Source organism: Colossoma macropomum, unplaced genomic scaffold (assembly GCF_904425465.1).
Source record: "Colossoma macropomum unplaced genomic scaffold, Colossoma_macropomum, whole genome shotgun sequence".
Classification (NCBI taxonomy): domain Eukaryota; kingdom Metazoa; phylum Chordata; class Actinopteri; order Characiformes; family Serrasalmidae; genus Colossoma; species Colossoma macropomum.
This window is the reverse complement of record NW_023494788.1, coordinates 19,115,977-19,133,555: the sequence shown is the minus strand read 5'-3', so window position 1 is coordinate 19,133,555 and position 17,579 is coordinate 19,115,977. Positions and strand designations below refer to the sequence as shown.

General features: G+C 37.2%; 2 protein-coding genes across 5 annotated transcripts in view; both read left to right on the top strand.

Moving 5' to 3' along the window:
- On the top strand, nucleotides 1-6,909 carry LOC118807000 (saxitoxin and tetrodotoxin-binding protein 2-like). The gene is made up of 6 exons (XM_036568759.1): nucleotides 1-254; nucleotides 491-633; nucleotides 760-824; nucleotides 2,745-2,855; nucleotides 6,247-6,351; nucleotides 6,582-6,909. Exons 1-6 carry the CDS (start codon nucleotides 135-137, stop codon nucleotides 6,650-6,652), a joined length of 615 nt encoding a protein of 204 aa, XP_036424652.1. The 5' UTR covers nucleotides 1-134; the 3' UTR covers nucleotides 6,653-6,909.
- A 1,166-nt stretch (nucleotides 6,910-8,075) lies between these two features.
- Nucleotides 8,076-17,579, top strand: part of zgc:154054 (uncharacterized protein LOC777616 homolog) — a 40,179-nt gene continuing 30,675 nt past the window's right edge. Inside the window, exons 1-9 of one of the 4 annotated variants that reach the window (XM_036568758.1) lie at nucleotides 8,076-8,295; nucleotides 8,829-8,893; nucleotides 9,133-9,243; nucleotides 9,658-10,109; nucleotides 10,930-11,034; nucleotides 11,551-12,231; nucleotides 12,634-13,035; nucleotides 16,428-16,580; nucleotides 16,679-16,813. In XM_036568758.1, coding sequence (XP_036424651.1) covers nucleotides 12,945-13,035; nucleotides 16,428-16,580; nucleotides 16,679-16,813 — 379 coding nt within the window. In that variant the 5' untranslated portion in view covers nucleotides 8,076-8,295; nucleotides 8,829-8,893; nucleotides 9,133-9,243; ... (2 more) ...; nucleotides 11,551-12,231; nucleotides 12,634-12,944. Of the gene's footprint in view, nucleotides 8,296-8,828; nucleotides 8,894-9,132; nucleotides 10,110-10,929; nucleotides 11,035-11,550; nucleotides 12,232-12,633; nucleotides 13,036-16,427; nucleotides 16,581-16,678; nucleotides 16,814-17,579 lie in introns of all 4 variants that reach the window. The other 3 variants (XM_036568755.1, XM_036568754.1, XM_036568757.1) reach the window with 3 other exon arrangements.

Sequence of the window (17,579 nt, the reverse complement as noted above, 5' to 3'; positions counted from 1 at the left end):
GTTGCATCACTCTGGAAGAGCCACTGCCGTGGCCGCTCTGTATAAAACTGGGTGTAAAGTGCAGGTGTCCTGTATGCAGTTTAACAGAAGTATCTGAAGAGGTCAGCTGAAGTATCTAAAGAGCTCTGTCCACCATGGCCACCCTATTCAGCTCCGTCCTGGGTTTTCTCATCCTGCTGGCCGTCAGCCAGGCCGCTGACCCAAGCTGTGAGGATCTCACAAAGCCGCTGGTGCTGGAGGACGACTACAGTTCAGTAAGTCTGCTCTGTCAGTTCAAGAGACTAAACTAGTTAAGATACAGAGTTATCTTCCTATATATCCTTTTTTAATGAAACTGAGATCCCTCACTGTGAGTGACAGCATGAGGATTGGCTTCCGTTTACTACGTTCAACTGGAGCTTCTTCTTTTCTGACCAGTATTTGACTGTAGTAGCACTCTAAGTGCGTCACCATCTTCTTCTCTACGTGTTCCTTTGTTGATGTGTTTTAGATCATGGGGAAGTGGATCTTCACTGAAGGAATTGCGAATCATCCTTTGTTCACAAACATCTTATTAACAGCGAACAGCTCCTGGGTGGAGTTTGCCCCCAGTTCCTTAAAAGATACTGTGATTCTCAGCCAAGGGAACAAGCTGTGAGTCTCGCTATTACTCTTTTACAACTCAAATCTAGTTTGGCTGGCTTGCTTGAAATCTGTGAGCCACTATTATGCCACTATGTTTAAGCTGCATCTGAAATTTGTGTCATTTTATCCCCTCAGAAATGGAAAATGTGAATTTACAACCATTAATGCGACTGTGAAAAATAACAAATTCTTTGCTACTGGTGAGTCGAAAGTGCCTGTGTATTTTGTGTTTTTACCAGTTAATGATATGCTGAGAACAAAATGTGTGCGTTGTTTGTGATTCAGATGTTCCAGCTGTCCATTGTACCATCTCTCCCAAATCATTTTGTTCATTACTGCCCCACCCTGCACTCAGTTTCTCAGATAAACCCATCCATAATCAATGTAATGATGAGTAGATAGAACACAAGTTTCCTCAATTTCTTTAGGTCAGATCAAGTTCAAATTTGAAGGTAGCTGATCTCACAGCTGTTTTGATCTAACTTACTTTATTGAGAAGGCTCTTGAGGGTTCTTTAGTAAAGACAAACATTCTATATAGAACCATGAGCACTCAAAGAACCATTTGCATGGTGAAATGGTTCTTCAGATTAATGGAGAACGTGTTGTATATGCTTCTATACAACACCTTTTTGAAAACTGTTCTATGTAGCACCAAAAAGGGTTCATCTATTGCTACAAGCTTGACATTGTAACAATAACGGAACTCTTTTCGGTGCTTTATAGAACCACTGTCTTTACTAAAGAACCCTTAAAGAACCATCTTTTTTAAGAGTGCACCTTCCCTAAGTACAAAAGTGTTGGATCAGAAAACTACACACTTAAAAAACATAGTTCTTCAGGGGTTCTTTCGTAAGAAAATGGTTCTATATACAACAATGAACACTCAAAGAACCTTTTGCAAGATTAAAGGGTTCTTTGCATTGTGTAAATGTTCTTCAGATTGATGGAGAATGTGCTGTAGATGGTTCTATGTAGAATCTTTTTGAAAGGGTTCTATTTAGCAACCAAAAGCGTTCTTCTATTGTATCAAACTTGACATCACAACAATAGAAGAACCCTTTTGGTGCTACACAGAACCCTTTTCAAAAAGATTCTATATAGAACCATGTACAACATATTCTCCTTCAATCTGAAGAACCATTTCATGGTTCTATACAGACATTTTGTCTTTATTAAAGAACCCTTGAAGAGCCATCTTTTTTGTAGAGTGTTCTTAAGTGCTGAGGAACTTCTAGAACTGCACTAGATCTTCTTAATCCATGTAGAAAGTACATTCCAATATACTTGAGTGGAAGCAAACATATTATGCTTTGTAAATACTCAGGAGAGTCCAAATCCATCAGTATTTTATCTTGAGTTTGAATCCCAGCCTCCCATGGTCAGAGATCACCATCCCCCCAGCCAGGGACATAGAGGAGGTCTTAACGTGTAGATCAGTGGTCACCAACCCTGGTCCCAGAAATCCCTTCCTGCAGAATCTAGTTCCAACCACAATCTGCCACAAGTGCTCCAGCTAACCCTTTAAATGGCCAGGGCCTGCAGCAGGCCCAACGTTTTATTACACACTTCCATAACCTAAGACCAATATTCATTAAAATCCCTGTAGTTCTTATATAATAAGCCTTAGTACATAATAAGCCTGGGATTTTAAGGGGTTAACTTCAGAAGTCTTTGATTGGCTGGATCAGGTGCCTTAGTGTTTGGTAGGGAGGAGGCAGCATGTTTGATGTAGGATGGAACTAAACCCTACAGGACAGTAGATTTCCAGGACCAGGGTTGGTGACCACTGCTGTAGGTGAAAATTAGCAATAAAGAAGTTTAGTAAAGGTCCAACAGAAATCAAGCAATTTCAGTTTATAGTAATGTAATCGTCCTAGTTGAGATGCAGAACTACAAAAATGTGTGTTAGATGAACTTAAGACTAAACTACGCTGAGTTACCTCAATAAAAGCTGTGAAATCAGTTAAGCTGACCTGACTTACAGTTTGAATCATTGTTTTTTTGGCCTTTCCTGCAAAAAATGCATTTCAAGTCAAACCACTGTCATATCTAGTTGTTCTTGCACATGTGAGTCTTCCTTATACCCTCCACTTAGAAGGCTGATCTGTGTGTTCACAGAAAAAGAGGTCACGTCAGAGGGCGATTTCCTGCCATCGTGTTCTGACTGTCTCACTATGCACTTCGTCAGTCAGATAAATAGCACGACCATCAACACTCTCTACCTCTTCAGTAAGTCACTTCACTCTTTTCCACTGCAGCGTTTCATTGCTCAGCTATTCAGGTGATTGTTCAGCTATGAAAGTCAGAAGTAAAACCTCTGATTAAAACTACAGTTTTAGGTTATCCTCTGAGAGTGAATTAAGTGAATGAGAATAAGAGTAGAAAGCAGAATGCAGCATGAGGCAAAAAGGGCTGAAAGCCTGAGAAACCTAAACACATACAGCAGATAAAAGCTCAGAAACTCAATTGATAGACGAGAGATTTTGCAAACCACAGAAAACAAAGTGCCAATAAGTCTGTGATGAGAAGCAGGTGATGAAGGTGGAGAACTGGAGGAGCTGGTGGTTAGTAGAGTGCTGGAGGGAGCAAGGAGTGGCAGGAGGCATGACACAATATAAACTGAGCATGTTTCAAATCACACCCAATGAAATATATTGTTGTATGTTGTCAGGCTTTTATATGAATAGAATTTATTAGGGTTGCACGATTTGAGGGAAATATCTAATATCTGCGATTTTTTGGACCAATATTGTGACTGCGATTTAAATTATTCTAATAATTTAAGGTCTCATTTATAAAAGTGCTTGAATTTCATTTTTAGTTTGATCTTGAAAAAGCAATGTTAAAATTAAATCCGTGAATAAATGTTTTGGCTGTAATATCTGCATATTAACTAAATGCTTTCCCCACTAAAAACTACAATAAAATCACAGCTTATGCAATTTTAAAATTACATGCCTTCAAATTTCAATTTCTATATTAAACGATTAATCTTTCAATAATTTGAATTTATGAGAATACGTTTCAATGCATTGCATTTTTCATATGACACACCACTGTCAATCCTATATTCACATTGGTCTGCTGTACTCTGTATATTTCTACAGGTTATTAGTATATAGCACAGTGACCCTCAGACTAATAGATCAAGGTCTATAACAAGACAACAGCAAGAGGAAAAACAATACCGCTTTATAATGCTTGTTTAAAATCACAAGTTTACTGCAAATCAAACAGCTGCAGCCGGGCACTCCCGTCTTTTCTTGGTCCTATTTTTAATGTAGCCACAGGGGGTCACTGCATGCATGCACACTTCATTACTGTTAGTACTTATTAATGAAGAACAGGCTGGTCAGTTAACCCAGGGCTGCCCAAAGTTCGCTCATAATGACAATTGATTTGATCCACCAGGAAGTTAACCTAACCCCACTCCCCTCATCCAATTAGATTTGATAGTGTTGTAGTCAAGACCACCGGAGGTGAGTCTGAGTCAAAACCAAAACCGGGACTCATCGAGTCTAAATCAAGACCAAGACTTTGTCCGAGTCAAAAGAAGTGGTAGTGGCTGAGACCGAGACAAGATCAACACCAGCTTTTTTCAGAATTTAAACCTAAAAAGAAGAAAAAGGAAAAACTCAAACATTCATTATTATTCATCATACATGACATATATTGATCAATAATATTATGTGCTACAATATATTTGTTCAAATATAACATTACATAATATTTACTGATTATCATTATATTAAAGTCTGAGTCCAACTTTGCATTGTAACTTTTGGAAACAGAGGATGGTGAGTTTCCTCTCTGTACCTTCTCTAGAACTTATTTACAATTACCATCACTAAGTCAACTGAACACAAACCAAACAACATTCATCCTTTTTTTATTATTAAATGAAAACACAGTAATGAAAACATTCTGATCTGCCCTCAAGGGATGTTTCAGTTTTGGAACCAATGAACATCAACAAACAAATAATACCAAATAATACCAGTTAAGCCATCATGGAAAAGATCAATTAGATCCTCAACCGGCAGAACAGATTCTATTTCAACATGTAGGAAAATTACTGTTTAATTCTGTTTGAAGGTTTTGCTGATGTTGTATTAAGATAGAAACACTCAAGTACTACAACACCACTATGTAATTATATCATTTGCCTTTCTAATATTTTTTCCTTATATTATTGAATATTATTTAGTAACAAAATATGCTGTAGTGTAATGTTTTAAAAAGTTCTTATGATGATCCATGACAAAGAACAAAAAAGAAAACAAGATTAGGAACTACTATGGGTGGGACGAGGCACTGAGTCTCATTTCACTTTTTCAGAAGCCTCATGAGGCTTTGTTTACCCTTAACTAGGAACTACCAATAAAAATAAAAGACTAGAAAACTTAGAAAAACAAGGTCAATCTAAAAAACAAACAGCATGTCACCATGTTATACAACCCCATTTCCAAAAAAGGGACACTGTGCAAAATGTAAATAAAAACAAAATTCAATGATGTGCAAATCATTAAAACCCTATATTACATTGAACCTAGTACAAAGACAACATATCAAATGTTAAACTGAGAAATTTTATTGTTTTTTAAAAAATAAATTCCCATTTTGAATTTGATGCCAACAACATGTTCCAAAAAAGTTGGGACGGGGCAAAAAAAGGCTGGTAAAGCTGTGTAATGCCAAAAAAACCACCTGGTAGTTAATTGGCCACAGGTCAGTAACAAGATTGGGTATAAAAAAGCATCCCAGTGAGGAGGGGTTCACCACTCTGTGAAAGGCTACACAATCAAATCAAAACATCAAAGAACTTTTGCTTTCATCATCTACAGGACATAATATCATTAAAAGATTCAGAGAATCTGGAGAACTCACTGAATGCAAGGGATAAGACCAAAAAACAGTATTTGCTAGCCATGATCTTTGGGCTCTCAGACAGCACTGTACTAAAAACAGACATGATTCTAAAGTGGAAATCACTGCATGGGCTCAGGAACACTTCTGCATCCACAAATGCAAGTTAAAACTCTAAAACGCAAACAAGAAACCAAATATAAACAGGATCCAGAAACACAGCCACCTTCTCTGGGCCTGAGCTCATTTAAAATGAACTGAGGGGAAGTGGAAAAGTGTCCTGTGGTCTGACAAGTAAAAATTGTAGTTTCTTTTGGAAAACTGTGTCTTCTGGGCTAAAGACCACTCAGCTTGTTATCAGTGCACAGTTCAAAAGCCAGTATTCATGATGGTATCGGGGTGCATTAGTGCACATGGCATGGGTGACATGCACATCAATGAAGGCGTCATTAATGCTGAATGATAGATGTTTTGGCAACATATGCTGCCATCCAGACAACGTCTTTTTCAGAGAAGGCCTTGATTATTTCAGCAAGACAATGTCAAACCACATTCTGCATGTATAACAACAGCATTGCTCTGTTTATGAGGTTGAACATATATATATATATATATATATATATATATATATATGTGTGTGTGTGTGTGTGTGTGTGTGTGTGTGTACATATACAACCTCATAAATATATATATATTACACACATAAACATATAATGTAAATCTGACGTGTAATGATATATATGTGATTTTGCAGCAAAGGCACCCAAAGCATCCGAGTCAGAGATGGATCTGTACTGGAAACAAGCTGAGTGTCTCAGCTTCAAAAAAGAACCACAGTTCTCCTACGATGGCGTAACAGGTCAGTATGGACTATTCAGGACATAATAAATGAAGAATTATATAGTAATTAACTACTAAATTTACAAATTGAAATGACAGCTTCAAAAGACAATAGTAATTAAAAACATTACATTACATTAACGTTATAGTGTTAATGGCTTTTTTCCTACTTGGCATGTTGAAAGACTAATGGAATCTTTTTTTGTTTGCATGTGAATTCTGCTTATTTTGCTTTTTCTCTTATTTCAGAATTCTGTCAAGAGGAGAAGAACAGTTCCTCTAAAGAACACACCAAACCTGAGCACAAAAACAACGAATAATGAAAATGATCTAATTGTATCTAATTGATTTTTTAAACCTGAAAATGCTGTATTTGGCTCTGCTGAGCCAGAGTGTCCTTTAACCAAATGTTATGCAATATCTGCAGCAAAGTAAACAGAGAATAATGATCAATGAGATTTAATGATTTACGGTGTATCTGGCAACACTAAGCACTGTCAACATTCATAGTTCTTGTATTTCAGTATTTAGTATGTATACTGTACTGCGTAAAGACAACTGAATAAATCTTTTCAAAGAATCAATTCTCTAAAGTGAAGCATCTTTTCATCATATTCACAGGTCACAACAATTCTTTAGGTCAACCACTTTGATTTTAACAGTTATAACAACCACACACATTAACACAGGCAATGCAGTGGCCTCTTTCTGAGGCAAGTGGTCAGAGCAAGGGCTTTATAAAACTGCTAAAGCTGGACAGTCACCACAGTTCAATGTACAATGGTCTCCCTTGTGATTGCTAAGGTATTGCTTGGTCTTTGCTATGGTATCCGAGGTGGTCGCCTAGGTGTGGCTAGGCCACTGCTTTGTTATTCCAGGTGGTTGCTAGGCCGTTTCTATGTTATTCCAGGTGGTTGCTAAGGTGTTGCTATGGTATCCAAGGTGGTTGCTAAGTTGTTGCTAGGCCATTGCTGTGGTATCCCGGGTGGTTGCTAAGGTATTGCTAGGTTGTTGCATGAAAAACTCCAAATTAGCATTTGCCTGCCTATGCAAATATCAGAATTAGATGACACACCTGAGAATATAGATAAAAACATTAAAATAGTTGAGCAGTTTTGGTTGACATGCTATCACAAGCTGAAATTTTCCATGTAACGGACAACTGAATTTTAATAGCTTTTTTTAAATACTGTTATGTTGATAAGGTGATCAGTTAATGTGCTGTGAGCCAGTGTTCCCACTAAATTTTTCTTCAGTCACTTCAGACAGCAGAGAGAGTGACTTTATAGGAGAAGAAAAACATTCTTAACTTCAATATACTTTAATGTAACAAGATTTTCTTCCATGTAATTTTGGGCTGTTTTTATTATTTCAATCATAACAAAATGGCCATATAATGTAAAGGGCAGTTGGAGTTTTCAAACAATGTAAAAAAAAAGAAAAAACAGAAAAAATCTACAGTTGTGAGTGTTTTTTATGACAGCCACTTGCTCCCATAACTAGTGTTCTGTTATTAAATGTTTCCGCCTTGCCAGTGTACACACACAAATAGAATTGTTTTGCCATATCAAATTCTAAATGGTATCATACAGCATGTCACATGCGCTTGTATACTACATACATTTTTAGATATCGTCCCAGTATAAAATAGTTAAATACCCCATAGCCTAATTCCCTGGAGTTCAGCGTGCTGACGGTGGGTCGATCTCTGGCACTGTTGCATCACTCTACAAGAGCCTCAATGGCAGTTAAAGTGCAGAGGAGGAGGACGCTCAGTATTAAACAGTATAAAGTGCAGGGGTCCTGTATTCAGGTTAGCAACAGTGTCTGAAGAGCTCTGCCCATCATGACTGTTCTAATCAGCTCCGTTCTGGTTTTTCTCAGCCTGCTGGCCGTCCACCAGGCTGCTGACCCAAATTGTGAGGATCTCATAAAGCCACGGGTGCTGGAGGATAACAATTCAGTAAGTTTATTCATTACACCAAAAGAGTTTTTGATGTAGAAGTACAGTGCTGTGGTAGCTGATTTACATACAGTTGCATGATGCAAAGGTTTGAACAAATGACATGTTGTGTTGATTTTCTAAAGCTACTACATATGTATATATGTATATATTTAAAAAATGTAAATAATGCATTTTTATGTAGATTTATTTATGCAAAATTTACATTTAAATTTATATTTAAAATGTGCCATAACGTTTGCATAGTTCACATTCTTTGTTGTTTTTTCCACAATATGTTAAATTCAAAACATACATGTTCAGTCTTCAGTCTTAGAAGTATATATAAGGGCTATAGATGAATATATATATGAATATATATAATGTTATCAATATAATCATTAATGATCATTAATGTTTTCAGTCAAAAAGGAATAAAGAGCCTAAACAGTTCTTAAACATCACTTGTTGTAGTTCTGCTCAAACCCACACTGTGCTTAGTCATTACTTTGGGCTGTGTCCTTTTGATAATGAGTGTCCTTTTTTCTCCTCAGACATGAAGACTGTAGGATTTCCTCCATGAACATAACTTTCAAAAACAGCACCTTTTATGCTTCTGGTGAGTCTGAAACGTCCCACACTGTTTCCTTCATCCTGCACTCCCATGTAAAATCAGTGTAATGGTGTAGAAAATGAGTGAGGTTTGAGCACACACTCCTTCAGTTATGGGTCTGCATTGTTAGTGCTGGAAGCTAGAACAATCTAACAAGTCATATCTATTTCTTCTACCACTTTTGTTCACATCACTGTGATTTGATGTGAAGAGTCTTACACTCAGGCTGATGTGTCTGTTTACAGTAAATAATGTAACGATAGTGATCGATTTACTGCCATCTTGTTCTGACTGCATCACCATGAGCCTCCAGAGACAGATGGAGAATATGACGATGAGGTCCCTTTTCCTCTTGAGTAAGTGACCTTGCTTCTTTCTTCAACAGAGGTTTGTTGGTCAGCTGTTCAGGGGGTTATTTTAGCTATAAACCGCTGACCAAGTCATTACCAAACCCTAAACACTGAGTACTGACAACTTGTCAAACAAACTGCTCTACTATAACCAAAAAGACTTTGAAGAACATTACAGTCACAAGTATTGAGACACATTTATTTGTATTATTTAATATACTTCCAGTGCATATATACACTTTAAATTTACACACATAATTTAAATTTGACTCTGTACTTCAAAATATGAACAGAAATAAATGTATTCATAAACATATACAAAGATATGTTTAAATAACAAAATTAACTGGAAAAAAGAAAAAATGTGTATATGTAAATGCAAACTGCATTTGCTTAAGTATGTTGTCATTGGTTGTGAAGGTACTGGGAGATATTGGTGGAGAATTGAATCTTATCAACCAAAAACATTTCAACAAGGCAACGGACCCAAATACACAGCCAAAATAACTCAGGGCTGTTGAAGCTGTAAGTGCTTGCATGGCCTAGTCAATCTGATCATGAATTCCATAAAAAATTTGTAGATGATTTTCAATTTTGATCAAACTATTGCTTTAAGCCAGTGTTTCTCAAATACTGGGCCGCAAAGCACCCTCTAGTGGTCTCTGGGCCTATACTGAAGGAGACCCAGTGGTCCTGTCTTGGCTGGTGATGACACTTTGTGTCATGAAACTCTGTAAAAAAATTGACTTAATAATAATAAATATTAAATGTTATAAATAATGTATACAATATTAACACAATACCTGAAACAACACTTTCTTACTCTGCCTACCTCAATGGACTCGTCCGCTTGTGAGGGACTGGTATAAAAGGTATGTTGCAGAAACTTTCCACTTAATTTGCCACCCTTACACTTGATTACTGGTATAAAACAAGCTCGTATCAGCCTACTCTGCTAATATTTTGTTGTGTAATGTTGTGTTACACACTGCATATCGCTGTGCTAAAATATTTCGACTACAACAGCAAACAATTCAAATAGAAAAAATGCAGAAAAAAATCTCCATTTGAAATAAAATTAGATACTGGAGAAAAAGAGCTCATCTGTGGGTCTCTTTATTCAGGATTTAATTAATGAACACATATTTTATTAACTCTTACGTTTAGATCAAGAACAGACAACAAAAGAGAAACATCTTTAACATACCTTCATTTACTTCCCAAAATTAGAATGAGAAGTTGAATTAAGTGGTTGCTATTATTGTTTTATTATTATTATTATTATTATTATTATTATTATTATTATTATTATTATTTATTAGTATTATTATTATCATTATTATTATTATTATTATTATTAGATATAATGGACTACACATGAATTTCAATCCTTTTTTCCCTGTCACCAAATTTTTATGTAGTCTTAACTGGGTCTTGTCTTCATGCTTTCTACTGATAAATAGGCGAGCCTGTAAATATAGTTGGTTAACAGGCCACTAGGTGGAAATACATACACACATTCTTCTGGTTTTGTGCTGCCTGATCATCTGACCAGATCCCAGTCAACACTTTCAACAGACCGTCAAATATCTCACTTTTGGACAGTGAAGTTATGCAGTGTTACTCTTGTGAACACAAACTTTAGGGTATCATGTCTCAATAAAGCACTAAAGACTGTATGTAATGTTGTAGCAAAGAGACCCAAAGCATCTGAGTCAGAGATGGATCTGTACTGGAAGCAAGCTGAGTGTCTCGGGTTCAAAAGAGAACCACAGTTCTCCTACGATGGTGTTACAGGTCAGTATGAACTACGACGTAAGGCTTTAAGTACAAAGATTAATATGATAACACATTCTCACAGTTATTGATTACAAATTAAAAGTTTTTCTCAGGGGCTTTTTGCTTTTTTCTAGTTTGAAGGGAATTTCTATCAGTTTGCATTTTGTATGAAGTGGGCACATGCATTGAAGCCCATTGACTTAGGATCTTGAAATACTTACTTATTTTCTTAAAATATTCAAAATAATTACTTATGTCTTAAAATATCTACTTAGAATTTCAAAATTATAATATATTTCGTTGAGATTTTTGGGGAACTATGTAGAAATAATGAGATAATAAATTTCTTTGGGATAATAAGTCATTATTTTGAGAAACTAAGTCATTGTTTTGACATAGTAAGTCAATGTTTTGAGAAAATAAGTCACTCTTTCAAGATATTAAGTCAGCATTTTCACATACTACTGCCAGAGATGTTATCTAAGTCATTAGAATCTAAGTATCTGAATTCAGGCACATCTTTTCTCTTCACAGGTCTCTGTCATGTTGACGAGAGTCATTCATCTGAAAGCCACACTAAACCGGAACCGGAAAAAAAGATGAATAAATAGTTCATCACGATTCCTCCATTCTTGTTACTTATTGATGTATCAGTAACTTTTTTGTTCTTTTTCTGAAAGTCTGTCATTAAAGGTAATTAATTGTACGAAGCAATATAGTTCTCCATACATTTTGCTAGTTTTCTCAGTGCAGCATGTGTTTATGCAAAATGATCATTTTGAGTTGATAAGGAATCTTGTGTGTAGTAGGCCTGATGTCAATACTTCAAGGCCTGGGTGGTTGGTGTCCAGCACAGTATGGTGATTTTGCTTGTCCGGCACACCTGATTCAGCCCATTCAATAATCACAGGTTTAGTAGATTCATTAGGCAGATAAACCACAAAAGTACTGGACTCTGGTCTTCCAGGATTAGATTTGGGATACCGTGCAGTGCAGCTTTGGAATAGTAATGGGAAGTGTGATTCAGTTTTAACAAACCAATTTATCTGTTTCAATTAAACAACTCATTTTTGCACAACTTTATTCTTTATTACTATTTTTTTCTTGTCTCCCTCATATATCCAGTTTTATGTGAATGTAACTGGTCAGAAAGGTCACAGACGAACGGACGAACAAACACTGTCCGTGTATAGAACTGGCCACAGGCAGCGACAGGTGAGCTAGCCTGCTAGCTTTTGTTTATGCTAGGTTAGCTTTAGCTCGCTAAGATTCTCGGACTGAAAAGTGCTGTGTGGGCGGGGCCAGAGAAGCCAGCCTTGTGACTGGTCAGGGGAATGATTACAAGTTACCCAAGATTAGTACCGCCCAGATTACATCAAGAGGAGAGAAATGTATTGGTCATTTATTGGTCACTGGAACATTATTCAAAGGGTTTACTAAGACATGTTTTTGTCAGCAAGAACAAGATGATTAAATATGAGTTAATGAAGCTATTTTGGAGCATTTCTATTAGTCCAATCATCAGCTGATGAGCTCAAACATGGACATATTTTTTCCTTTTTTTTTGTTGTTGTTGTTAATTGAACTCCTGATTATTAAAATAAAGTCGTCTCCCAGAGCTTTGAGACCTGGGTGTGGCGGTCTGCAAGGCCTGGATTTAAATAAAGGAGAAGTAGAAAGGCAGCAGCTGACAGGTAGAGGGAGGTGGAGCCGCGCTGTGAGAGGTGGCGTGTGGGAGGATGAATGGATGACATTCGTCTGATTCCTCACTTCATCAGGTCGCTTCGGCTGAACCGGTTCTGCCTCATTCGGGAGGATTTGGGTTTAAGAGCACCGACATGAGCGGAGCTGGAGCTGAAGCTGAGGCGGAGGCGCGTTTCCTGCTCTGTTTTTAAGCTGCGCTGTGGCCGGACTCTGTGTGGAGTGAGATGAGGGGGCGGTATGGCAAACTTATACCACTGACCCTCAGTCTCTGCGGGTGCGTGTTCGTACTGACCTCCTGGCGCGCGGCTCAACACGGTAAGCCCTCGTGTTCACATCACGGTCTCGCGAAACTCTACTCACTAAGTTTGTTCATACAGGCTTTACAAGTTCGCCTCATGACTTACTGCTGTCATACGAGCCTTATTACAAGACTTCGGCAGCGAGGAGCGGGTCTGAAAAAAGCTGAGTGAGAATTTGAGGCCACTTTCAGTTTCTTCTTTAAAACAAAAGACAACGCTCAGAAAAGAGGATCCAGAGAGAAACGATCGCACCAGACTGAGCCACAGCACATGGACTCAGTGCTGGACGAGGTTTTAGCTCCTCATAACGTCACAGGCTCATCGACGAATAAAACACGTTTCTAAAAGAGATTAAAAATGATGCCTTGATATATGGCAACATAATGATTTAAAATATAGGACATTCGTCACATAGTAGATAATTAATATTAGATACGTGGATTTCCCTCATAAACAACTTATATTTGTCACATATATATATATATATATATATATATATATATATATATATATATATATATATATACACACATTTCAGCCATATACAAACATATATGTGTAACACATATTTAACAATATAATGACAGAAAACAATAATAATATATGGATGGCATATATTATTTATGTATGCTAGTACCATGTTATATAATGTAAGGGTTTATTTTATTAAGTGTAAACTATTTAGATTATTTTGACTTTTGCTTTGATGTTTATACCAGATATAAATCTATCAGATTTCCCTCTGAGTTTCGCCTCCGCACCGCCATCCAAACTGAGGAGGTGGGAATCTGTAGTGTTTTAGCAGCACCGTGGCCTTTGAACCTCAAGTTTACGGCGTCTGTCGGTTGATTATTGTCGATTATTATGACCTTACTAAAGTTACAGACAGTCAGTATGCATAGATAGCTGCTTAGGGATGAGTAATATGGCTGCTATAAAAGATCACAATACTCAAAGAGATTTTCATATTGTGTTTTTAGTTTTTCTGAGGCTTACAAGCAAACCTGAAAACCACACAGCAATAGATATCAGATTAATTTGAATGCTCATTGCAAGGGATTGTGGTTACCCATGGTTCATTTTCAATAAAATAAACATTACAAGGCAGATAGGTTACTTACTTTCTGTAAGCTAAAACTAAACTAACTTTCTGTTATTTGTTTATTTGCAACACATGCATTGTAATGTAAGTAACAGGGATGTTTAAAAGTTTATTAAACTTGAAATAATAAGTTAATAGGATATGAAACACACTATTCTGTTAAAGGGGGCCTTTTATGTGCATTTTCAGTGTTCATAATTTACAACGCAATACAAACAATAAGTGATGCACCGATATGGGAATTGTGGGCTGAAACTGATGTGCGGTATTTTCCATGTACATATCTGTCAATGCCAATATACGTAGAAATTTAGCCTAGATCCACCTGGATTAGCATTACAGAGAAATATTGGGTTACAAATGCAGTAAATCTAATAAAATGTTGACATTTTAGCAGAATAACCCAACATTACCATCACCAAATATTCTGCTCTTCTGAAGTAAAATAAATGTATCTTCATTGTCCAAAGAAAAACAAGTATCTCCAAAATAGTAACTTTAAAGGAGAGGGCAAAACCCTCTTACCTTTCAGTGTAAGTTAATGTAAAGAGATTTTATTTCTAAGCGATTTTAGAGCATTTCTGTCAGTCCATTCATCATGAAACTTTCACATAACGTAAAGAACAGCAAATTTTACCAGCAGGCAAAACATTTTCACACAGTTTGACCAAGTGTCATGATCAGGTCTGCAGGCCATTCTGAAGGCCTGCGTTTATTTTGTTATTTTCAAAAAACGGGGTTATGATTTATAAGGACAATTTTGACATTATCCTATGTTAAGCAGGTCACCACATTAAGGCATCATATGTCCTGCTGGTTTCAAAGCTTTGCCTGTTAGTGGTTACAACAATTTGTCTATCAGAGTTACAAAATGAGATGTTCCCAGAGCTGCAGCTGGTGTTTTGAAATGATGTAGAAAAATTAAAATTGAAAAATAAAAACAGAAAAATAAATATCTTCAAATATTGTCAAATCTAAACTCTTCCTTCTTTAAGCAAATCTCTGCTGATACTGATATGAGTCTTATTATCAGCGTGCATCCCTACTGACGATCAATACCCAGTCATTCATAACAAGATGATCCGTAGAGAAGCACCACAATAAAAGTGATATTTGCAATAATCTCAAAAGCTGTTTATTAAAAGGTTTGAGAACTAAATAAACTATTTAAGGGAAAAAAAAGTTGGACAGCTCACACAGTTTTACATATTATTATATGTGCAATAGCTCAGCGTTCTAGAAGTACATATGGTACCTTTGATATGTTCAGAAAAGAACTGTTATGGAATTTATTATGGTAATGAAACGGCCCTAATGCACATAAAGTTCTCCAACGTTCTGTTTTCCTCCTGTGTTCTGCACGGCATAATCCCACAGTTTGAATGAACACCTTCAGTATGCAGATGTTCTGTTGCTATTTTATATAGAATTGATACTTTTCTGCCTCTGAAAATCTGTACAACCAACTTAATTATAACTTAATTTATACAGAAGACTTAGAAATTGCATACATTCAGAAGGTAAATGTACACATGTGCTCCCCAAGGCGTGTACCGCATTCACACTCCAGCATGTTTTGAAATGTGTTTAAGCTCAATTAAGTCATTAAAAGATTTTTGTTGGTGAACTAACTGTAACACCTTCCTTATGTAGCAATTTCTGGATTGCAAAGCAGTGTGAAAAGCAGCTCTGGAAACATCTAATCCTGTAACTCTGATAGACAAATCGTTGTTACCACTAACAAGCAAAGCTCTGAAACCAGCTGGAAATGTGATACCTTAGTGTGGTGACCTGCTTAGCATAAGATATAGTCAAAATTATCCTCATAAATCATAAACCCAGTTATGCAAAGAACAAAATAAACACAGGCCTTCAGAATTGCCTGCAGTCCTGATCATGACACTTGGTCAAACTGTGTGAAAATGTTTTGCCTGCTTGTAAAATTTGCACAAAACAAGGAAAGATGATCTGTATCTGGGTAGACTAATAAACTATGTATATCTTATCAAATATGTAATATAAAATGTATGTCAGATGTTCGATGTGTACTAAGTGCTGATTATACATGTTCAGTGTAGATAATTTCCTAGTTCTGTGTATGGATAAGGCACATTTACCTTGGGTGATAACAGTGCTGCGCACAGTATTAATGCTGTGAATAGCTCTTCAGCTCCTGCTCTGTTGTTTCAGCTTTGAAAAAAAAAATGAGGAAAAGATTTGCATTGAAATACTATATCATATCCATACCATTGAGCTTTAGAACATGGCAGAACTGTATCTGAGTTTGATCTGGTTCTACGGTTTAGAAACGAGAGAAGGGGAACTCCGAAAGGTCTATGAGAGGCTGGTGAAAGCAGAGCAACGTGGAGAGGCCTTGTCAGTCAAACTGCTGCAAGTGCTGGAGGACCTGCAGAACTTGACCATCGCTAGTAATAATGTCACTTCCAACAACTCCTCAGGTAAATCTACCAGTACATTGACGCATGTACATTAATGATTTTACACCAAAGCATCCCCTCCCACTAACTCATTCACACTCTCATATGTCTCCCTCCAGTTAAATGGCCAGAAACGAGTGCCATTTTGCGCTTTTTGCCTGTACAGCCCAATGCACTCCTGTACCTGCCTCACCTGAGAGAGCACCAAGACAGCCTGAAGCCCATTGTTCACCTGGGCCAGAGACGCAGTGGAGGTCAGTATCTGTCTCTCTCTGTCTCATCCAGTGGTGACAAGCCTATGCTATGGGCTGAAGCCTGAACTTAAAGTTATTTCCATTGGTAATCCTCCACAAAACCAGCACTGTATGGCCAAAAGTTTGTAGAGACTAGTGTTTCTTCTGAAATCAAGGGTATTATTAGGGAGTTTCTCCCAGTTTGCCACGGTAAACCCATCTGCTCTTCTGGGAAGGCTTTACACTAGATGTTGGAACATTGCTGTGATGGTTTGACTGCATTTAGCCACAAGAGCATTAGTGAGGTCAGGTACTGATGTTGGATGATTAGTTCTGGGTCATTCCAACTCATCTCAAAGGTATTGGATGGAGCTCTATCACTGCAGAGAATGCAGTTCCACTGCTCCACAGCCCAATGCTGGAGGGCTTTATACCCTTTGGCATTGGTGACCTTAGGTTCAGCATCTTGGTCTATTAGTCATTGCTTTTCTATGAAGATAATGAACACCTGTGTCAGCAATGGGTGTATCCTAAAGTTGCTGAATTCACTATTTGGAAGGGGTGTGTTGATACTTTTGGACATACAGCCATGCACTTAGCTAGCCATATAAGTACAAAGCACCCTTTTTTTTGGTTAGTAAATGTCAAATGCATACAGCATCTATGCCTACATATCCCATAGACCCCTGGTTTGACATGCTTTAGCTGCTTAGGTGGTTGATGCTTTTTTGATTGGAGCTTAGATTGTGCTTTGGCTGCCTTAGATTTACCTCAGCTCTTGAGTTAA

What these genes read in the sequence shown, in the direction of transcription:
- LOC118807000 (XM_036568759.1), top strand. Translation starts at nt 135, where the DNA reads ATGGCCACCCTATTCAGCTCCGTCCTGGGTTTTCTCATCCTGCTGGCC. An exon ending in TGGAGGACGACTACAGTTCA is followed by an intron (nt 255 to 490) that starts GTAAGTCTGCTC and finishes GATGTGTTTTAG; the next exon opens with ATCATGGGGAAGTGGATCTT. An exon ending in CAACACTCTCTACCTCTTCA is followed by an intron (nt 2,856 to 6,246) that starts GTAAGTCACTTC and finishes GTGATTTTGCAG; the next exon opens with CAAAGGCACCCAAAGCATCC.